Source organism: Phocoena sinus, chromosome 7 (assembly GCF_008692025.1).
Source record: "Phocoena sinus isolate mPhoSin1 chromosome 7, mPhoSin1.pri, whole genome shotgun sequence".
Classification (NCBI taxonomy): Eukaryota; Metazoa; Chordata; class Mammalia; order Artiodactyla; family Phocoenidae; genus Phocoena; species Phocoena sinus.
Window position 1 is genome coordinate 72,485,307 of NC_045769.1, and position 23,716 is coordinate 72,509,022.

Genomic DNA, 23,716 nt, shown 5'->3' on the forward strand with positions numbered 1-23,716 from the left:
CAGAGGAGTTAATAACCCTAGGACCACCTTCACTAGCAGAGATGGTCAGCCTAAGGATAAATGTTTCCCCCTTTCCTCTTCTCCCCAGGACAGACAGTTCTGAGACCTTCCGAGGCTCCTGCAGGACTGAGCACACGTTGCTACGACAGTGGCCAAGGCAGTAGCTGTCCTTGCTTCCTTATGCACTCTGATCTTCAATCCCACTCTCTGCCAGAGATCTCAACCCAGGCTCTGCTTTCTGGAGAACAGGCTAAGACAGTTTTATTAGTCTGGTTGGGCTGACTCAACAAAATATCAGAGACAGGGTGGTTTAAACAACAGAAATGCATTTCTCACAGTTTTGGAGGCTAGAAAGTCCAAGATCAAGTTCCTGAAGGTTTTGGTTTTTGATGAGGTCTCTCTACCTGCCTTGCAGATGGTTACATTCTTGCTGTGTCCTCCATTCCTTAGTGCCTGGATGGAGAGATCTCTCTCTTCCTCTTCTTATAAAGCCGACCTTATCTAGGACCCCACATTCAAGACCTCATTTAAACTTGATTAACTCCTAAAATTCCTATATCCAAATACAACTACATTTGGGGGGTTAGGACTTCCACATATGATTGGGGAGCTGGTGGGACACAATTCAGTCTAAAGCTGACAGTGTTACTCAAAACTATTGGTTTGGTCTTGGCCAACAGGCAGCTGAGAAAGGCAAGGTTCTCCAAGACCCCATCACCTTTCTTTTATTTTTTTAAAGCTCCCTTTTGCTTTCTTCCCTCCTCTTATGTTTTAATGACTAGCGTCATAAGCAATGTTTTGTTTAATGACTATTTAGGAAAGATCTTACATTAGCCTGTTCTCATAAATATTGAATGTTTCTAGTGTTCCGCCAGTTATTTGAAAGACTACCCTTAGAAAGACTACATTCTAGTCAGGGCTTCCTAGTTTAGGGAGGAACTTTTGCCAAGTTAAGGAGTAACCTCTTCTTAGAGCAAATCACTTTGCCTTTCTGGACCGGTTTTCTAGGTATAAAGTGGGACAACGCAGTAACAGCTGTAACACAGGATAACCCAGCTATTTTGCTGGGTTAGGAGGATCCAAGGAGATGGAAGGGGGAGGTAGTTTTTAAATGGGAAAGGAGCTCAACAATGGAAGACGCTTCAGTGTACTCTGGAGTGAGGAGGGTGGAGACCCCGGCGCACCCCCAGGGATCTCTGGGCTCCACATTCCAGGGGAGAGGAGGTCCAGAGAGCTCCCAGCGCGCCTGGGTCCACGGAGCAGCTCGGTTTCCTCTAAGCTGCCTGCTGCCAAACCCGCAGTGTTTACCATAATCCGGGTGGTTTGCAAACCCAGATGTCAGACTTACCGTCCCAGAGATTCTCAACTCGCTCACCCCCAACTCCTATTTGGCCTCCGCAAGAAGGAGAGAGAAGGCTGGAAGCAGGAGGCGCGTGCACGGGGCAGCCTCACCCCTCCTCTCTCCCCACCCCAAAGGCAGGAATTTCTGGGATGGGCAGATGGTCCACCCCCTCTTCCTCCCTCCCGCTCCAAGCCGGAGTGGGTAGGGCGGGGAAAATCGCCTGGACTTTTCCGCCTTCCAGCCCATAACCCCGAGTGTCCGCACACTGTGGCGACAGGGGTGACGGTGACGGAGTGGATCTCCGGGACGCAGGGGTGGCGAGGCCTGGAGGAGGGGTGGAGCGCGGAGGAGGCTGCGGTCCCGCCTCGCCCACCGTAGGGCCGGGCGCAGTGTCCGGCGAGCCCAGTGGTTAGCGATGGCGCTGCTGTCGCTGCTGCCACCGCTGCTGCCGCTGCTGCTGGCGGTGCCGGCGGGCTCCGCCGAGGGCGCGGCGGTGGCACTCACCCCCGAGCGGCTTCTCGAGTGGCAGGGTGAGTGTCCCCCGGCCCAGAGGGACCAGATGGGCACGTCGGGGGCGGGGGTGGGCAAGAGGAGGAAGGGGCGAAGCTGGGGCGGGCGAGGGTGGCCGGGATTATATGGTGGCCCGCGTCTCTGCCGTCCGGAGAAAGCCCTGCGGATGGGCTAGTCCTGCACCGGGACAGGCCCTGCACCCCGCTCCGCTTCCTCCAGGCTTCGGTCGGGGGCGCGGCGTGGGGCGGGGCCTCGGCTCGCAGGCGGTTTGACTGGGCTGCGGCCGGGGACAAGCTGCGCGTAGAAGGGTAGGAGATGTTTCGAATGTAAACTTTCCTAGAGCGGTGTATTTGGGAGGACTATCTCTGGGATACCTGATGGCAAAAAGATGTCCCATTCTGTCCCCTCCCAAAGCAAGCGCTCTGGGTGTACGCCGCCACCTGCGGAGTGGCCCCAGCCTGGCTTCTCCTCTCTGCCCCTTCGGGAAAGAAAACAATCTTCTCTGTTAACGCTTCTCAGACCAGATAGGGAAGAGGAGCCCCTGTGGCCCCAATGAACTTGTGAGCTGGAGCAAGTTACCCTCTTTGCTCTTCAGTTTCTCCCCTTTGAAAAATGGGGCCTGTGACAGACATAGGACCATTGAGGGTAAAATGTGATCCTTTGCAAGGCGCACGGCAGGCCAGCGTGTGGAGAGTTCCTGCAGAGTTACCATTGCAATATACACGTGTACACGGGATCAATTGATCAAACATTTATTGAGCACCTACTGTACATAAGATTCATAAAGGGCTATGGACAGAGACAGAAAGAGAGATCACCGCTTTCATAAATAACTGTATGGGCTGCCTCTGAGGCAAAGGAGCCAGCGTGCAAAAGTGCAAGCCCATGGTGAAGGGAGGAAAGAGGTTGGGAAAAGCTAAATAAACCAGGAGAAGCCTCCAGGCAGCCTCCATACTCTCAGCCTCTGGGGATAAGCTTGGACAGAAGGAGTAAAATATGTCACCAATGTCTGTATTTATTTTTTTCCCCTCTCAACATATTATGTATACATTTTGGAGGTAATCTCCTCTGGACTGCATTCTCTAGCATTCCTAGGAGGCTTTACCGGGGACAGGTTGAGCAATTCTTATTCTAAAGTGGCCGAAGGTCAGAGGCCTCTTACCTCCTTTGTCATTTCAATAAAAATCCTCCTGCAGAGGCACCTGTGACCCCATGGGGGTGATCCGTCTTCACAAACAGTCGCTATGCCACGCTTATTTCTTTACATTTTAAAATGTGGGTCTTGCCTGGGCACTAAATGTCTATCTAGAAGAGGGCAGCAGCTGAGAGGACAGAAGCTGGAACCTAGCCACACAGAGAGAATGCGCTGGTGTTCCTCTGAGCCAGGATTAGCACTGATGGGCTAATCGCTTCTATATGTAGCAGATCCAAATCCCGGCTGAGATAGTTTCTAATCAGTGCCTTCTTTTTAATAGTCAAGGACACTATGAAGTTAGAATCGTCCACTACCTCCTGTCCACTCCAGGTGACAGTTTGCAAATCTGAAGGCATTTGACATAGTTGGCCTAGAGATTCTTCAGATGTGAAAATGCTGCTCCTCATTTCTGAAGAGCACAGAGACTGTGTGACATTGACTGCTCCAGTCCTCACACAGGCTCCCCTCCTTGACTCCAAGCACTCACATCAGTGGAATTTCAAGTATAATCTAGATGGGTTTAAAATCGGGTTTTTCCTGTTTGTCCAAAGATGGAAAAACAAAATCTTAGCGTTAGAAGGGACCTGAGACATTGTCTAGTCCAGCCATCCATTTTTCAGATGTAGAAGCTGAAATACAGCAGTGTTTTTTAGCTGTGTTTGGGCTCCTACGTTTGCCCCTGTGTTCACTGGACTACATTAACTTACTCTTAGCCGTGATTGGCATCCCCAGAGCAACCAGGAGAAAATATGCACCTATGTCGGTTTCACACCCACTAATAAGGGATAGGTAGTAATACAAGGCAGATTATACATATAGTGTTTATCATCTGAAAATTTCTTTGTTATGTGTTACTGATTGATCTCTTATTTATTATATGCATCCCAGCCTTGAGAGGCAGATGATGGACAGTATTGTGCTGACTTTTCAGTCATTTACCAATAAATTTGTATTAAAAAATCAGTAGACGCAGTGTCATATAGTGGTTAAGTTCATGGGCCCTGGAACCAGATTGTCTGGGCTCAAATCCTGGCTCTACCATTTATCAGCTGTGTGACCTTGGGCAAGTTACTTAAGCTCTCTGTGCCTCAGTTTCCTCATATGTAAAAAGGGAACTAATAATAGTACTTACCCAAGTATTGTCCTTTTGTTTCAGTATCACCATGGTGCCCTCTTCCTCTGGCCAGTCCAGACCATTTTGACGTGTTGACAGCCCTGTAACAATTACTTCCCTGTGCACAGCACTGTACATGGCATGTCTGCAGCCTCTCTCCTACCTCTAGTTGCTATAGCAAGGGACCTCATTGTGGTTCTGAAATCTGAGCCCTTCATTCTAGCAAGTGCTAAAACTTGAAAATTTCATTCAAATACCCCAGATACTGGGAGGGTAGAGAGGAGATCAAGGAAGGGGACAGGGCATCCTGGGGAAAAGTGGGCATAGTCTCTGTGGAGGTTGCTAAAGGAAATGAACTGGGGGCAAGTAAAAGAATTTTGAAGCGACGTTGAGGGCTGAAAATTATAAATGTGAAATGGCCCCAACCAACATAGTAAGAGAGCTTCCCCTACAGCACTCAGCTTCCCAGCAGCAGGGGTGGAGGGAGCCCATGGCTGTGTCAGTCCTCAGAGACGGTCAAGGTAGGCTCTTTTGAATGGCCAATGACCAAGGGAAGTGAGGGAGAAAGTAAGGAGATGAGAGAGACGGCAGAACAGGAAGGGTAGTGATTATACAATGGAAATAATGAATTTTGGAGGCAGGTCCATTCTCAGTAGTGACCAGGTCCAAGGTATTGCTGCAGAAGTGGTCACTAAAACGAGAACAAGTGAAAGAAGGTCCTCAGACCTTCTTTGGTAATTGGCGTGGAACCCACATGGTGTAGTATCAGTTACTACACTGATCAGTTATCAGTTACCCCCCTCGGAGGGGGTCAAGGAACTGAGTGTCCAGAGCAGTACAGACATATACGTCTGAAACAAAAGTTTCATTAAAAAACACCCTTACCTGATATGACGTGCTGCTACTTTTCTACTCTATTTTGCTTTGTAATGTTCCACTCTATTTTGACTTCATGATGCATTAATGGGCCACAGCCTGAACTGAAGGAAACACCAGGCCAGAGTGTTGGGAGTGAAAGGCCTTGGGGTGGGGAGGCCAATGGAGTGTTTGCTGGAGTCACATAGTGAATGGGAGGAAGAGGTTCAGGGCGGTGCGCTCCGTATGGAGCAATGAAGAGAGGGTGCCACAAAGGAAAGGTTTCTGAAAGAGGGTGGTGAGAGCCAACCCCTGGAGGCAGCAGTGGGAAGGAGTCGTGACCCTGAGATTTTCCCCTTAGCTCCCATTTCTAATACAAAGGTCAAAATGCCCCTCACCACAGCCAGCTGGGTGCTATTAGTGCATACCCTTCCTTCACAGGTGAAGACAGGTTGAGTAACTTGCACCTACAGGAGCTTGTAGAGTAGGGATGTGAACCGGATCCACAAGCACTAATGCAGAGGACCCCTGTGTAGCCTTGCGATCTGATAAAATAGCTCATTCTTATCCCGCTGTTTGCTGGGAGCATGTGACTTGATTTTGTGACAGGAGGAACAGGAGGCCAGCCTCCTCCTTTTCCAAACCTGTGCTTCCACAAGTAGGAGTAAATATTTTCACAAAGCCGAAATGTGCAAAGCCATTGATTTTTTTCTAGGCAATTTATATATCCCTGGGCAATGAGCCATTCTCCTAATCTGGGGATTTGGAATTTAAGTAAAAGCATGATCAGCTCCTGGTTTAGCTGCCCTGCCTGGCCGTCAATCACTCCAACCCTCAGACTCTGTTTCTTCCATCTCCGTTCATCATCTTTCAGAAACTCTTCCACTTTATACTTTTCTCATCCCATTTTCTCTGACTGGCTTCTTTCCTCATGAGCCTTTGAGAGTCAGCACAGACTTCCAATTTTTCTGGTCCTTTTTACTCTTTCTCATTAGCTCCTAACCTCTTTTCCTTTTATTGGTTGTCACAGTAACTGATACTACACCATGTGGGTTCCACGCCAATTACCAGAAAGGTTGAGCCACACAGAGTTTCACTGTCCCCTCAGCTTCCCTTCCTTGAGCTAAGAGTTTGCTTATTTATATCAGGGTTTCTGAAGAAACAATTCTTTGTTCTGCCTATGTGATGAATCTTCATATGATCTATCAAAGTAATGTATTTGAGACATTTATAGACCCTTGTCTCCATCTTCTTTTAGAAATTATCCTTGAAAGCCTTTTAGGAGATGTTCCAAAACAAAGCTAGGAACATAAATTATATTTTTTAATTGATCAGAGTGAAAAGAAATATTACAGTTCATAAAAGAAACAAACCCAAGAACACCTTATAAACACTACAGTGAGTCACTTAGGGTAGAATATTTTATAAAGTCATTCAAGAAAAATGGAGGAATTTTATGAGAATTCCTCTAAACTGGGTTCTGTGATACAGAGCTAAACAAAATAGACAAGAGTTTTCTGCTTTCATGCGGGGCCACATGACTGTCTAATTGACTGTACTTTCTAGACTACTACAGTTCCAAAGAAATATGCTAATGAAAAAATTTCATTATTTCTGGCTTTTTGCATCACGCTCTTGAGAAATTTCCTTTCTGGTTATGAAAATATAAACAGGAAATTTAAAGTAATTATTTAACTATAAACATTGGTCTTATTTTGCTGCTATTTTTCACTACCCATGTCCAAAGTTAAGATCTGTTTTTCTCTTACTAACATTTATAAAGGGGTCGTAGTGACTGAGGTAGTCCTCATCAGGATCCTATGAGGACAGCACTATAATTAATTAAGCCCATTGTGCAGATGGAGAAACTAAGGCAGATACTCTCAACCTCAAGCAGTTCTGCCCTAAAAGAAGTGCTCTGTGGTTTGCCAAGGTCTTTCTTCCACAGTGTTAGCCTTGGCCAGTTAACAGGGCAGTCTTTATGGGCGTGTGACCAGAACTGTCTCGTAGGGCTCCATGCTCAGCAGGGCCTTGCCCTTGGGGTTGAATGCTCTGGGGTTTGGGATCTTGGAATTCTTAGTAATTTTTTCTTTTTTTTTTTTTTGGTACACGGGCCTCTCACTGTTGTGGCCTCTCCCGTTGCGGAGCACAGGCTCCGGACACGCAGGCTCAGCGGCCATGGCTCACAGGCCTAGCCGCTCCGCGGCATGTGGGATCCTCCCGGACCGGGGCACGAACCCGTGTCCCCTGCATCGGCAGGTGGACTCTCAACCACTGTGCCACCAGGGAAGCCCCTTAGTAATTTTTATTTCTGAATTTGTTGTTTGGGTATGAAATCCTGTGGGACAATGGAGCACAGACCAAGAGATTAAAGCCTCCAGTAAATCTCAGTCCCTCCTCACGTCACCTCCCCATTTTCCTTGGGTGGGTTTTCAGCCTCCCCGTCCATACTCCTGTGCTCCGTCCACCATGGCAACCAGGTTGCCTCGGGGCTGGGAAACTGGAGGCCCAGGGCCTGGGAGTGGATGGTCAGTGGTATCTGGGGGCAGGACAAGGTTGCTGTCCCCACCGGGTTGGCAGCACCATTGCATGTCCCGTGGGGACTGAGTGGGGACCGAGTGGGGACCTATCACCTGTCTCCAGTCCAGGTACTGAGTGTGTTCCCAGAGCTTTCTGCCACGGAGGTTGCAACCCCTCACAGGCCCACGGGAAGTGAAGATTGACTGGACTTCCCTGTCCCCTCCAGGGCCCTACATTTTTCATTTTACTCTGGGCTCTGTGAATTACGTAGCTGAATAAGAAGCATGGGACTGTTATGAGTTGAATTGTGTCCCCCTCAAAATTAAGATGTTGAATTCATAACCCCCCAAATACCTCAGAATGAGGCCTCATTTGGAGATAGGGTCTTTTCAGATGTAATCAAATTACAATGAGGTGATTAGTGTGGGCCCTAATTTAATATGACTGATGTCCACCTAAGAAGGGAAAATTTGGACACAGAAATACGCATAGAGAGTAGATGATATGAAGAGACACAACGAGAAGACAGCCATCTACAAGCCAAGGAAAGGGGCCTGGAACAGATCCTTCCCTCACAGGCCTCCAAGGAGCCAACCCAGCCGACACCTTGAATTTTGACTTGTAACCTCCAGATCTGTGAGATAACAAATTTCTGTTTAAGCCACCCAGTTTGTGGTACTTTGTGATGGCAGCCTTAGCAAACAAGTACAAGGACTAACAATATATCTACCATTAAGAGTTGGATTTGGTTGTGTTTTCTTCTTCTTTCTTTCTTTTTTAAAAATATTTATTTATTTATTTGGCTGCACCGGGTCTTAGTTGCGGCATGCTGGATCTTCATTGCCATGTGCAGGAGTTTCAGTTGCGGCACACAGGCTCTAGTACGTGGCATACGGGATCTAGTTCCCTGACCAGAGATAGAACCTGAGCGCCCTGCATTGGGAGTTCAGAGTCTTAACCACTGGATCACCAGGGAAGTCTCTTGGTTGTGTTTTCACTTCTGTCTCCCACTTAAGTAAATACATATTTTTCTTAAGTAAGTATATTCTCAAAGCAGGTAAGATGGATAACTCAGTGTAAACACTTCTGCTTTCAATAACGTCAAGTCATTTCCAGGGTTGTTTGGTTGTTGGCTGAGTTGTTTTCTGCTTTTGTTTTGGTGACCCAGTCTTTGAATCATATCCCCCAGGGCTTCCACACGAAGGCATGTTGAGGGAAGTTTAACAATGTTCTGTCTTATTGTTTCTTGCCATAACATGGTCTTCTGTAGCAAGACTCCCTGGTGACTGAGATGGTATATTTTCAGCACAGTCTATAAGATGTTAACAGAGCTGCTGTAAATAATGAGTTTTACACCAGCAATGTCTGAATGTCTGTTAGATACTTTCCAGTTAAATAAAGACAAAAATGATGGAGGAATAGACTAAAAGCTAAAAGGAAGAAAAATGTTTTCAACTCAGTTTAAAAATTCACTGGTAAGATACAGAGACACAGCGAAGAACTTTGAAAGAGAGAAGATTTTCTGCAGAGGTCAGAAGATTTACTGCTAAATGTGATGGACGAAAGGGGAGGCGGGGAGGGAGTGAGAGTGGCAGAGTGGCGAGAACAGTCTGGAAGGGTTAATCTACTTCACACAGGGGTTGGTGACAGGCAATTTGAATCCTCACAAAACTAGAGCCCGGTGGAGCAGATTAAGCCAGGTTTAATTTTTCCTGCATGTGAGAAAGTATTGTATGCCTCGTGGAACTTGGAGTGACGATTTTGGGAGATTAGAAAGAAAAGAGAAGAGAACATGTAAAAAGATTTAGCAAGAGGGGTCCCACGGGCCTGTGGAGGTGGTGATTATCCGGGTTCAGAAGCTGCAGGAGAATAAAGAAGGCTCAAAGTCAAGGACAATGCTAGGGCAGGGAAAGAGAAGAAGTTCTGAGACAGGACAAGGGACAAGGGGATATTTTAAAACATACTTAACTTTTTAGTTGATTATAGAAATCAATTGATAGGAAGCCACGGGCTTTGTTAAGTGCTGTCAGATTGTCAAGAGATAAACACCAAATCTCAGATGATCTGGGATAAAAATGCAAGTATTCATGCAGAGATGGCCAAGGAGGATAGAACACACTTTTCACTTTGTTCTGTCCTTTCAAGTACAATGCACATGCTGCATACTGCAAACGTCAGAAATTCCTTGCTTATTGGTTTGGAAAGTCATATTAAGAATCCAGCTTCTCTGCATCGTTCAGCCATGAACGGGACTTGATTCAGCCCCACACAGCATCTCTTCCTGCTACAGAGTAATCTAAGTAAGGAAAACAATCAAATCTGAATCGGAGTCACTGGACAGGACAAACCTGAATTTGTCATAGCTGGAAAATGTCGATACATCTCAAGAGAGACGCTGCTCAACTTTAGATTGGTTTCAGGGCAGAGATGCCCTCCCCATACTTCCTGGACCCTTTCCATGCCGAAACTGAGATACTGTCAGAAGAGCAAGGAACTGGACAGATTCAAGAGATGCTCCGGGGAAGGAAATGCGTGAGCCCAGCACCAGCTGTGTGGGTAGATGGAGTAGAAGAGGTTTAAACCCAGGGGAATGGAGCTGGAGATTGAAATTGGAGTGCAGTTGGCAAGCTGTGGGCTTCCTATTAGGAAGCTTGTCTTAAACATTGCACTTGACGTGAACTGTGCATTTGAGCTTTTCCTTCCAGTTCCCATAACATGGAAGGGCCCAGAGGCCGGTTTATACGTCGGTTGGATTAGGTGCCACTGTCATGGTGTTATATATTAAACACCTTTGCTTGCCTAAAATCCACCATAAAAAGAGGATTTCTTTAGGAATTGTTTCATTGTTTGTTTCAAGTGTTGTTGTTTTTTTTTTAATCAAAAGAACATACATCTCACCAAGGCTTAACATTTCAAATCGTATCTTATTTACATAACACTCATACCCCAGCCCGTTCTAAGAGGAGCTATTTAAAGTATAAGGGGACACTAAAAGGCGGGTGGAAGTGATCAGAAGGGGTGCTGAGCATGAAGTGGAAGGGCCTCAAGAGGAACTTCCTGCAGGGACCCTCAGTTGGCACTCTTGCAACTCTAATCGCAGCCCCAGGCTTTAGACTCCAACCTCATGGTATCTTAGGGATTGGCCGGTATCTGACAGTGTATCAGATCCCTGAAGCCAGAAAACAAGTCATTGCAACTACCTTTTCCAGAATCCTCCCATTCTACCGAATACCAAATCCTGTCATTTCTTCCCTCTTTGAATTCTCTCTCTAGTGACTAGAGTCTAACCATTCCCTTCCTTTCTCATCACCACCAGTTGAACTGACACCTCTCTCTCTTGCCGGATCAAAGCAATAGCCTTCAGACTGTTCTCCATCCTGCACGTGGGCTGTCTCATCACAGCTAAGTGAGAACTCCTCCAGGGCAGGAACTTGGACATTTGTCTCATACCTCTACTCTCCTAAAACCATGCTGGGGACACAAAAATGCTCAATAAATGTTTTTATCGTATGATTTACCACCCTGATTCAGCTTCCACACCACAGCCTCAGTCATGCCTTCTCTTGTTCCAAAAATTCCCTTTATCTGAATAATATACAAATTTTTGAATAACATTTAAGCTCTTCATAAAATGGCCCCAAACCACCTCTTTCCAACTTTATATTCTACAACCACCAAACATTTTTAGATAGTGAGGCGCTTGTCACCCTAGAGCTAATTATTTTCATCACCTCTGAGCATTGATGACTTCTTGCTCTGTCCACAGTGCCCCCTGGCCCAACCCTTCACCTCTCTGTCTATACCTCCTGCACTACCTGAACTCTCCCTCTGTAATGAGGACAGGCACCCATGCTGGTCTAGTTCACCCATGTACCTCCATGTGCAACAAATATTAGGTCCCTATCAAATGTTTGTTGAATGAAAGTGTGTGTGTGTGTTCTTGTGAGAGAGTGACTGACTGATTGATTTCTCTGATCTTCTAGGCCAAAGTGACCCCTTCTAACTCCTGCCTTCCACCTTATTGTGCTTATACCTCTTACGTCAATATGCATTTTGGCATTAAGTTATAGTTCTTCCTGTGCACTTCATGATGTACTCCCAGGGAGAACGTCAGTTCCTTGAGGGCAAACACTATGGCACATTTATCCTTCTATCTGCAGGGCTCCTAACACACCACCATATTAGGTGCTCAATTAATGTTTGTTTGAAATTTCAAGTCTCCCACTTCAAATTATTTGGCAACAATCTACAGCAGCTCATTTTCTGCTTTCTAGGTTATAAATGAATGGATGTAAAATAGTTAGATCTATATGGTTTTCACTAAGTATATCAATACAAAACTTCTAAGAAAAAAATGGATTTGGAAAAAGAAATGTATAAGAATGATTCAGTTAAACGAGCTTTACAGTCCCATCCAGCGCTGAAGTTCATGGTTCTGGGTGTATGGGTAGGTAGTCTCCTGTGTCATGTCCATGTTCCTTCCAGTGCTCTCTGCTGTCTCCTCCCTGGAAAATGGGCCAGTACGTGCGCACACACACACACACTCTCCACCTAGAAAGGTCTGACGACACTGAGGCGCCATGTCCACCTCACACATGACATCACTTGAAGATCCAGTCAAGTGTTTTAAATTCTAGTCTATTTTCTTTTTCTTATCTTTCATCCCTTGTTTTTAAGGGCTCATTTTAAGTGCAGTTACAATGTTTACTTTGGAACTGATGGAACTCCCTTCTTTTCGTTAACTAGGAGACTTCCCATGATTCCAGAATGAATAGATATAGTTTTAAAGAACAGATATTTAGATAAATGATTCCTCTATCTCTGGTACCCTACACAGTGCCTTCCACATAGTCAGCAACCAGTGGATGCTTGTTCAATGCATGAATCAAGAAATAAATGAATAAAGAAATTCTCCTTCCATTCCTTAGAAATACATGTCATCTTGTGAGGCCAAAGGGTGGATCTAAAATCATCTTGTCTCGAAAGGAACTCAGAAGTAGAAAGTAGAGCCCCTATCTTCTATGGATTTTATTTTTTAAGGATGAAAATTAGTTTATAAGTTACTTCCAGTAAATCAATCCTTTTTCTCCTCCTAAACTTACAATTATGAAGGGAAGTATAATAGCATTTTACTGCAAAGAGATTTAGTAATTCTGGCAGTACTTCATTAATCACTTAATCAGTGTTCAAGCAGAACTGATGTCCTTGACATATATAATCAATCTTGATTCCTCCCACACTTGATCTTCATCCTTTTTTTTTTTTCTTTTTTTTTTGCGGTACGCTGGCCTCTCACTGTTGTGGCCTCTCCCGCTGAGGAGCACAGGCTCCGGACGTGCAGGCTCAGCGGCCACGGCTCACGGGCCCAGCCGCTCCACGGCATGTGGGATCTTCCCGGACCGGGGCACAAACCTATGTCCCCTGCATCGGCAGGCGGACTCTCAACCACTGCGCCACCAGGGAAGCCCGATCTTCATCCTTTTTGAAATCTGTCTACAGACACTAAGGATTGGTGGCTTATTTTCATATTATGTTTTTGTTAGAGATGACTCATATACACATATAATGATAATCCGAGTACTGATACCTATATTGGGTTTCCTCATAGTCTATTTGAAAACAGTTGTTTTCTCTTCAGTGAATTTATGGAGATTAATGGTGCTAGGACCAGATTCTATTATAGTTTAATGGGAAAATGGGATTGGGCCGTTTTTTAGCTTAGTGTGACATATTATTCTTTTGGTGATGGCATGTTTATTGTTATTGGTAAGCCAGAGCTACTTGTTTATGATACATTCTGAGGAAATTTTCCAGAGCCACATCCTAAAGGCAGCTGGGCTTAGAAATATGATAGCACCCTAAAATTGAGCATCAGGGAGTTAAGTTTGTCCAGTATCTTCTGCTTTGGAAAGGTGTTTTTATGACCAGTGGTAGAACTACAAAAGCTCTGATTCTACCACTCCTTTTCTCTCAACACTTAATAATTTGGACATTTTAAAACATTATTTATTCACCTCAAATTTTAGTGATTTATAATTTCCATGTCCATTTACTTACAGACCACTCATTTACCCATCCATACACTGCTGGTCAACATCAAGCATTTCTGTCTTTCTTGTAAGAGAGCTGCAGTATAGACTCTACAGGTTGACAGTGTGGAAGATGAATAGATGAAGACTCAATTCATAATCACACATGTATTTGGACAAATGAGACAAAGATTTTGTCACCTGGTTATTTGAGGAATATTTTTCCTCCATGAAAGGTGATAGCATGGTATTTCTGGATTGTTTAAAACTAAAAAGTCTACACCTACTATGGGCTGCAGAATCTAAAGTAAAAATGAGCTTTTGTGCTAATGCTACAAGTCTTTGAGGGTATGCTCAAATTAGTACTCTACAGGTGTTCAACCAGACCTACGGCTGGATCTGCAGACTAAGAATCAGGAAGCCAGAAAGACGGTAATGACAATAGTAACAACTCACACTTACTGAGGTCTTCCCATGCCATGGTAGTGCATGTGGTGCTTTGCAAGGGTTATTTAATGGAATACCCTTAACCTCCCTATGAGGTGAGTATCATACATATTCCTAGTTCAAAGAGGAAAGGCAAGGCTCACAGAGATCGAGAAATTTGCCCAAAGTTACAAGTCTGGTCTGTGGTGGATCTGCCTGATTCCAGAGCTCTCAACCACCAGCCAGGTAGTCTACCCACCTATCTTAGGTGTATGAACTGAGGCCCAGAGCGCTATGGTACAGCCAGTGAGTTGCAGAGCTGGATATATTTGAACATATATATTAGATAGAAGCTAAAGTACAGAACAATTAGAGCAAAATAATTATCCTTTAGTGAAAAATTAATGGGACTCTGGGCTAGCTAGAAAGTTATTAGTAGATTACAACAGAAATTAAGGTTAACATTCTACCCAGGCATGAAAAGGTGAATAGGAGAGCTGGAGAGAAGGTTAATAATTATCAGAGTCCACACTGCATTGGCGAGAGGTAGATTTGATCTTGAATGACTATACTAATAACTACACAGACATGGGCTTCATTAGGAAAACAAATTTCCTGATCTAAATGAAATCTCCCTAAAACAGTTCATTCTCTGCCCCCTGCCCCCACTCCTTTCTCTTTTGTTCTGATGTATGGTGATCAAAGCAATTTTCTGACAACTATTTCAACTCCTCAAATATAGGGTTATAAATAAGGTTATCAATTATTACATGAAGTATAGCTTCCATTAATACATTGACAATCTTTTTTCAACAGTGTCTTAAGCGATTTGGGTTATTGTAAATCAGTTCTTCTTGGCCTGAGCAACTTTAGAAAAACAAAAAGAACTTTTACCAAAATGAAACATTCCAGTGCATGAGGACACTCATTCTGCGGTGTTCCCAATCTCTAGAAGGCTCTGCCTGCGTCCACTATGCCCCTGCCACCGCACACACCTGGCCCTAAATCACAGCCGTTTTAAGGGAACCTGATAATGTCCCTTTAGATTATTGAAGAATGGACAGGAAGTAAGATGTGAGAGCAGAGCCTAGTGAATAGGAGAACAAAAGAGCTCTTGGACCTGACCAGACAGTCTGCGCTGAGTAACCCAGCAACCATGAGCCTAAGTAAGCAGCAGCTGCTGGTGTGTTTAATCAACATCAAACATTTACTGAACTTCCACGATGTGCTCAGGACACTCTGAACTTGGACAAAAGAAATCAGACATGATTTCCACCTTCAAAAACCCTGTGGGAGGACATGTTCATAACTGTTGTGTAATAGATGCCTTCCAGGCCAGCGACCTGAGGTAAAGTCAGGTAGTGGACAGGTAGATACCACTAAGTCCTGGCTGGGCCCTGCCAGCTTTTCCAAAGGAAACTCACCCAAATCTCTTCTTCTGGCTCCCAAAGATTAGCGGCTCAGGGGTAGATCACAAAATGCCTACTTCCTTCACATCCCCATGTGGCCTGTGTGGTTTCAGTCCTGTCACAGTGCTCTTGCAACCTGTCATGTACCTAGGTGAGGGGCCTCACCTAGTGTCCTGGACATGTCTGCTGTTGCCCAACAAGGATGCTCCCAGGAAGAGTCCATCCCCATAGCATATGTCCCCATCCTTCCACACCTGATGGACCCAGCACAGAAGACAAACGTGGAGAAGCATTTTTTCTCACCAGCATCGCGTCTTATATCAAGACACAGAGCAGCCCTTGACTTCTATCCTTTAGGTTTTCTACCGAAATTTGATGGTGGAAATTTTCATTTCAGTGGCTCTTGACTCAGCTGCCATATTCCTAACATTCAGGCACTTGTCTGAAGAAAACCAAAGTGTCACCATGCCTCTGGGCACCCAATGTCTCTCCGTTGCAGCGCTGAGTATTATCACCAATCCCCACTCTCTCTTCAGTTGTGGCGAGCTCCTTTTCTACCAGTACCATTCTGGAGTGGATTCACAAGCATCCCTTGTTACTGGAGGGCCAATGGCTGTCTTAGACAAGAGGTTTTCCATTAGCTCTAATAAGTCCATGTATGCTTCCCAAGAAACTCCTTTGTTTTGTGCAAATCAAGCCCCTGTGGTGGACCCCACACATCAACTTCAGATCTGTTTGCGACAGCTGTCAGTGTGACATGTCACAGCTCAGACATGCACATTGGGATCCTCCCGACACTGGTTAATTATATATGAAGATTCTATACCATATCTTCTATTTTGCTGTTTCAGATAAAGGGATCTTCATTATCCAAAGTGAGAACCTTGAGAAATGCATTCAAGCTGGCAAATCTACACTGACCCTGGAGAGTTGCAAACCACCCAACAAGTACATGCTGTGGAAGTGGGCTTCAAACCACCGCCTCTTTAACATCGGAGGCAGCGGCTGCCTGGGCCTGAATGTGTCTAATCCAGAGCAGCCACTGAGCATATACGAGTGTGATTCCACCCACATTTCCTTGAAGTGGCACTGTAACAGGAAGATGATCACCGGCCCGCTCCAGTACATGGTCCAGGTGAAGCACGACAACACGCTTGTGGTCTCCTGGAAATACCTTCATAAGTGGGTTTCCTATACGTCAGGTGGTGGAGGCATTTGTGAATATCTGCACAAAGGTAAAAAAGGATTTCAACCAAAGTACGCATGAAATGATATGTTTAGCAAGTTTGCCCGTAAGTAAAGATTTGTAAAATATATGAAAGAGGTGCACAGCCCCTAGAACCTCCAGGCACTTCTGCTAAATACAATTTAGTTGCTTACTCGCTTATTGTAAAAGGATTACTGGAGTCTTGGAATGGGCTTGCTAAATTCTGCTAAAGAAACAGAACTGCGAATTTAAAGGTATTAGAGGAGAAAACACTTCAATAACTTTGGGAATCAATGGAAAGGAGAAAGAACAGGAGGACGAGGGAGAAAGAAAATAAAAATAGAAGGAAAAGATTTTTTGAAGTTAGCCTTTCAGGATGAAAATAAGAGCCTCTCCCGTCAATATTTCTTTTATTGTAGAAACTTTGTCCCATGTGTGGAGTGTGCCTGCAGAGCACCTCAGTGCCTCCTAAGGCCTGGCTGGCATCCGTGTGGTGGTCATGTTACAAGGCATTTATTTATTTAATTTATTTTTTAAAAGATTTTTGACGTGGACCATTTTTAAAGTCTTTATTGAATTTGTCACAATATTGCCTTTGTCTCATGTTTTGGTTTTTTGGCCCCGAGGCCTGTGGGATCGTAGCTCCCCGACCAGGGATCAAACCCACACCCCCTGCATTGGAAGGCGAAGTCTTAACCACTGGACCGCCAGGGAAGTCCCGTGTTACAAGGGATTTAAAGGCAGACTATTGTCAGGGGTTATTTGGTGTGTGCCGGGGAGTAGGAAAGCACGGTTTTGGTGGCGGGTGGGGGGAGGTGTTTTCATTTTCCATGGTCCTGTGATATTTGGTATTTTTAAACAGAGAAAGAAAGCACCTTAGTTCTGAAATTCTGAAACCTCAAACCTGTTTGTCAGGTTTTGTTTTGTAGCTCTCTTCATTCACTCATCCACCCATTCACCGTCCATCACGCATCCATTGAACACTGACTGTTTCTGTGCCGGGCATCTGATTTACAAAGGCCAACAAGACAGGTGTGGTCCCTGCCCTCATGGTGCTCTGTAGAATTATGGCTTACTAAGAGCTTCTATTTCTAAGAATTCTAGGAAACAGAGCAAGGAGCTACCAAGATCTAAAGTAAGACTTTCTCCCGTACCTGCGAGAAATGAGTAAAGAGAGACAGCCAAGGGCAAGCCATTTTCAGGACTCACTACAATAAAGCAAGTGCTGCATACCAGCACACTGAATAATCTACAGTTCTAAGGAAGAACTTGGCATGTTGTTCCAGGTTAACATTTTAGCCATATGCCCACGCTTACGATGCATGCAGAGGAAGACTGAGTAGAAGGCAGAGGAAGGAAACAAGAGGATGTGTCCTGGTATACCAGTAGTTCCTAACAGCCTCAGCCTCTGGGGCTGGTGGTGTGGAGTGAGCTCAGGCAACACCCGCCCCCCACCGACTGTGGGAGAGGGTGGGAATCTCCACAGCCAGCCCCTTCGCTCCAGGACCTACTGATTTAATTGAGGGTGGCCCTGATCTCCCTCACTATAGAAAGCCCCAGCTGAGTCATGAAAAGTTGTTGTTTTCTGCTTAAGGCCAAGGATGACTGATCATTGAAATACTCTGAGGGAGCAGCCAGCCGGCCACTCAGCAGGGCCATCTTTCTCCTAGACCACTGCAGGGGCCTCGAGCCGGGCATCCACTTTGCCCTCTCTCTGTGTACATTCTGTTTGCCACTGTGCACCCCGTGAGTCTTTAAAAATCGGATCATGTTGACTTTCCCGTTCAAAACCCACTGATGACTTCCCACCGCCTCCAGGGTAAAGGTCAAAGCCCATGATGTGGCAGAACCAGCCCTCTGTGAGCTGACGCTCCACTGCCTTCCTGGTTCTGCCTCGCCCGGGGCCTCCCTGCGCTTCCCCGTCCGCCCCGCACAGTTCTTGTCGCAGGTCCCTCGTGCTCCCCGGTACTTGCTGCTCCTTATGCCCCAAGAACTCTCTTCCAAAGACTTAAACCTCTTCCCCCAGTTCTTATTCAGAGAGGCCTGCCCTGACCACCTTATCAAAAATAGTGCCTCTACCCCTTCAAACACCCACACACACACACACACAGAGTCATTCTATTCTTACAGTATTTTGTTTTTCTTCATGGTACTTATCACTACCTGAAATTACATGTTTACTTGTATATTTGCCTTCTCTTTTTTTCTCCCCACTAGAACAGAAGCTCCATATGAAAGCCAACTTTTACTCATTTGTTCACTATTCCATCATATACCCAGTGCTGGACACATTAAATGCTCAACAGATGTCCGCTGAATGGATAAATTAATAAATGCCTATGAACCTCGAGATTCAGTTGCTGATGGCTGATGTACTGGGGGACTGGAAGATATTTTAAAGTGAAATCTCCAACTACATACAATATCTTGAAATAACCAATAATGGAAAAGAATCTGAAGCTGTATACCTGAAACTAACACCATACTGTAAATCAACTATAGTTAAATAAAAATAATAATAAATAGATAAGTTTTTTCTTCTCATCCATTCACAAATATGTATGCTACTGTAGCAGTGCACCATAGTGAATAAACAAGGAGATAAACATACAAACAAACCATTTATCAACACTTCCCCTGAACACAGCACTCAGCCTTGCACTTTTCCATACACTAGACACTGAAGTCCTGAGGGTTCTCTGTGGTAAAGCGAGGGCCTTGCCCAGTGTCGATTTTCAGTCAATAAAAAATGCATTCACTTTATGAAGTTTCCAGAGATAAAGCTTAATTGATTTTGTCCTTTTCTTTCTCCTAGATTTGTATACAATCAAAGGGAACGCCCACGGGACACCGTGCATGTTTCCCTTCCAGTACAACCGGCAGTGGCATCATGAATGTACCCGGGAAGGGCGGGAAGACAACTTGCTGTGGTGTGCCACGACCAGCCGATACGAAAGAGATGAGAAGTGGGGATTTTGCCCAGATCCCAGTAAGAATAAAATCTAGTCTTCCCCCTATGTCATGAAGGAATCAAGGATGATTAGAAAGTTATTGTATCTAAAGGAAAGCACTGAGATTGAGCTACTAAAATCTGAATAAGCTCTTTGATTCCATTTATCCAGGCTTTGATTTTGTTTGTTTTTGCCTTGAAAAGACGATTCTGATGTATATTCCTTTTTTTCCCTAAGTTCCAAAGATGTTAATCAGCCATTCCTCATTAAGTTCAGTACATAAGGATGCTTTAACCGGAATCAAATTATAATACTCTGTGATCTCATTAATCCCAGCTTCCAGGAAGGATACTTCAAAACAAACCTGAATGTGTATAAAGCTCAGTTATCCTTCCAATCCACTCCCTCTTATGAGCTGCCTTAACTTCTCCATGTCCTGACTGCTTGCTTTGCCCATTGTCACGTCCAGGCATCAGCTGGCCCTTGATGATCTTTTTAAAATCACAGTCGCCCTTGTTATTTCTCGACAATGAGTTCTTGTCTTGATTCCCTTTCCTTGTTACTCGATTTCTAGCTATAACCTCAAAATCTTTTTCTCTACTTAACCCAATTTTCAAGGTCCAATGACAGCTGCAATGTTCTAATTTTTTTTGTCAGTTAGTACTTTATTATTTTATTGTATTTTCATTTAGCTTAAAGGTTTCCAGTGGTTCTTAAGTATTGGGGGTTATTTATATATACCTTCTACTTTCTATATTCAATTTCCTTCACCTTGGTTTCTGCAAGGCAGAGAATATAACTTTTGCAATCTCTTCATCTTCCATGCCTACCTTCCCTCCGCATAGTTAACAAAATGCCACAAAGAAATTGAAACAAAAAGAAACTGAAGAGATTAACTCCAAAGAATCTGATTTATAAATTGCCTGTTGAATTGTTTTCTAATCTAAGAGCCAGTACAGCTTAGTGAATTAGAAAGAGTGTAGGTTTTGAAATCGGAAAGACCAAGGTTGGAGTCCTGCTTCTTCCCAACAACGAGATCCTGAGTCTCAGCTTCCTCATTATAAAATGGAGATAATAACAGTACCTATTCGGGTTATTGAGAGGATACAATTAGATGATGCATCTAAGCCACTTATCACAGTACCTGGTACTCACCAGGATTACCATCATCATCGTCATATCATCATCAGGCCTAATTTATCCTTTCAGCATGTGCTTCTGAATCAATGATCGTACGTCTTTATTATCTGTCAACAGCACTAAGCTAAGCATAGTGTTAGGACTTAGGACCCTCTCTTCCAAGAACTTGGCCTCTAGATGGAATACAGGACAGACAGATTTGCTCCATGCCTGGAAATGCAGACTATATTTGACATGATGCTATAGAATCACCTGGGGGATAGTTTGAAACATATATCCTTGACCAGTCCCGGAGATGCAGTGAGCGTTTGCTTTTTTTTTTTTTTTGGTACGCGGGCCTCTCACTGTTGTGGCCTCTCCCGTTGCAGAGCACAGGCTCCGGACGCGCAGGCTCAGCGGCCATGGCTCACGGGCCCAACCGCTCCGCAGCATGCGGGATCTTCCCGGACCGGGGTATGAACCCGTGTCCCCTGCATCGGCAGGCGGACTCTCAACCACTGCGCCACTAGGGAAGCCCGAGCGTTTGCATTTTTGACAAGTGGCCCAGGTGATCCTGTGGCAGATAATTCTTCATCAGATAATTCATAATATGCAGGTAGTTCTACGCAACATACATCTATATACATGGGCGATATCAAGACATTTAGCAACCAATCTAGTATGAGCTCTTGGCCAATCCAAGTGGAGACCTTAATGTGGAGGTTAGGAGTCCCAGAGGCCCACTGCAGGTATTAACCCCTTATCTGCTGTAATGTGAGGGGATGCTGAGGCAGCAAGAGGCACTTGAGGAGCTCAGGACAGCAGCTCTTCACCAACCAGCATGAAAGTATTTCATCATTTATTGACTGTCAGATCATCAGCCTTCTCTATCTGAATCTGAATGTCTGTATGGAGGTGTATGTGCATGTAATCCCTACACTGCTTGGATTCTTGAGTCAGATGTCACATTATTTACATCATCTTCTCTTTCCATTTCCATCTCCAGTAGATGTCATTATTAAAAGTAAAGAAACTAATACTAATAAGATTAACATGTATTTCACATGGCCCTAATACTGTTTTAAACTACACTATTCTCCTTGAGATTCTTTGAAGGACACTGTCACCATGCTCTGTCACTTTAGCCAGTTATGGTTTCCCAGGTGGAAGCCTGGGTTTAGTTGTGCCCAGGGCTTTTCAGTGCCTAGGCTATCTATTTGTTCTGCTTCCTACAGTTCAGAAGCGTCCTCCATTTGACAGCTTGCGATTCCAACTCTCCTAACCTTTACCACAACCAGCAGAGAGCATGTTTCTTTGTGCAGTGCTAAATTACAGTTCCAGTTTTCTTCCTTTCTTGTTACTTTTGGTTCCTGGTGGCCAACTTAAGTCAAAATGATGTGCCGGAGACTGGAATCTGAGCAAGCAGACAGTTCTTTCCATGGGGTCAAAAAGTGGACAGAACAGAGAGGAGTGAGTAGATTAAAGCAAAGATTCATACTTCTGTATCTCATCTTTCTTACACAGAATTTTTTTAGTATCTCATTGTAGAATAATGCCCTTTTATAAAAACGTTGATTGTAAGTGAGCACAATGTAAATTTAGTGCCAATAAACACATACAAAAACACACTAGCAGGGAGGGATATGATAAAACATCTGTCACCATAGATCTTCAGGAACAAGGATGATATAGAAGAATCTTTCTAGGTTTGTTTGGAGGCAATTCTGTGTCATACTATGTCCGTCCTGGTTGTGTGTCTTACACAGCTGGAGAGTCAGGCTTAGTTAGTTTGAGATATTTTTAGGGTACCAGCCTCTGGGATGATCTGATTGCCCTGGAACCTTATTCACCTGATACAATTTTTATCAGTAACTTGAATGATGTAACAGAGCAGATAGGTACCAATGTTGATGTATGACTGCCAACCGTGGCTTTGTCAGCAGTATTATTACGTGTCTTTTGTCATGCTGCTCTCTCACTCCCGGCTAGGGTCATACAAACCTCTCTACTCTCCCCTGACTTCTAACCCTGCCCTACATTCTCCTTCCCAACTCTTAAGAGATGACCTCAATCCCTACCTCCCAAAGAGAACAGGATCCATCAGAAGGGAATTTTTGACAACTTCCTGCTCCCAAGCCTTTAAGCCTACCCATCTCCTTTTTCTCCTTCCTGTGCAATAGTGGTCCTCCTCCTACCTAGGGCAAATCTCGCCATCTGGACTCTGGAGCCTCCCATCCAATCTTCTCCAACTTGTATCTCAGTGTTTCTCAAAGTGTGGTTCCAGCAGCATCAGCATTCTCTGAGAACTTGCTAGAAATGCAAGTTACCAGCCACATCCCAGACACCTATATCAGACATTCTAGAAGTGCAGCCCCAGCAATCTGTGTTTTAACAAGCCTTCTAGGTGATTCCAATGCACACTTCTACTCTAACATAGATGAATGATGGATCCTTCTCATTAGCAGTTAAACCTACTCACGTCTTAAAATAACATCTTAAAATAATACAACTCCTTCATCTCCACTTCAGCCTCCTGAAAATACCTATCTCTCTCATCCCCTGCATAGACAGACTTCTCAAAAGAATTGTCTCCCCACCCTCACCTTGCTTTCGTTCCTCAGAGCAGTCTCTTCTTGGCTTCTATGAAGATGTATGCCTGACCTCCATTTCCACAAACCATTCATTCACTCTTTTCCACAAATATGTATTGAACACCTGCTATGTACCAAGCACTCAGCTGGGTGCTGTGATTATAACCACAAATGTGAAAGATGAAAGTCATGGTGCCTGCCCTAATGAAGTTCACATTCAAGTGAATGCTGCTGAAGGGCCTGATTTGACAAGGTCTGAAACTAAGTGTTTGCTGGATCTGGTGACATGGAGGTCATTGATGGCCTTGACAAGATATACTCTAGTTACAGATTGAGTGGGTTAAAGAGTAAATGGAAAAACAGAAGAGGAAGGAAGGAACACTTCCCAATTCATTTTATGAGGCCAGTATTACCATGGTACTGAAACTAAAGACATCACAAGAAAAGA

The 23,716-nt window shown here is 44.6% G+C and overlaps 1 protein-coding gene across 4 annotated transcripts in view; it reads left to right on the plus strand.

Annotated features, from left to right (window-relative positions):
- Window positions 1-1,517: 1,517 nt before the first annotated feature.
- Window positions 1,518-23,716, plus strand: part of PLA2R1 (phospholipase A2 receptor 1) — a 110,751-nt gene continuing 88,552 nt past the window's right edge. The window contains exons 1-3 of one of the 4 annotated variants that reach the window (XM_032636870.1): window positions 1,532-1,872; window positions 16,252-16,635; window positions 19,423-19,596. In XM_032636870.1, the coding sequence (XP_032492761.1) occupies window positions 1,758-1,872; window positions 16,252-16,635; window positions 19,423-19,596 (673 nt within the window). In that variant the 5' untranslated portion in view covers window positions 1,532-1,757. Of the gene's footprint in view, window positions 1,873-16,251; window positions 16,636-19,422; window positions 19,597-23,716 lie in introns of those variants that run through there. The other 3 variants (XM_032636871.1, XM_032636873.1, XM_032636872.1) reach the window with 3 other exon arrangements.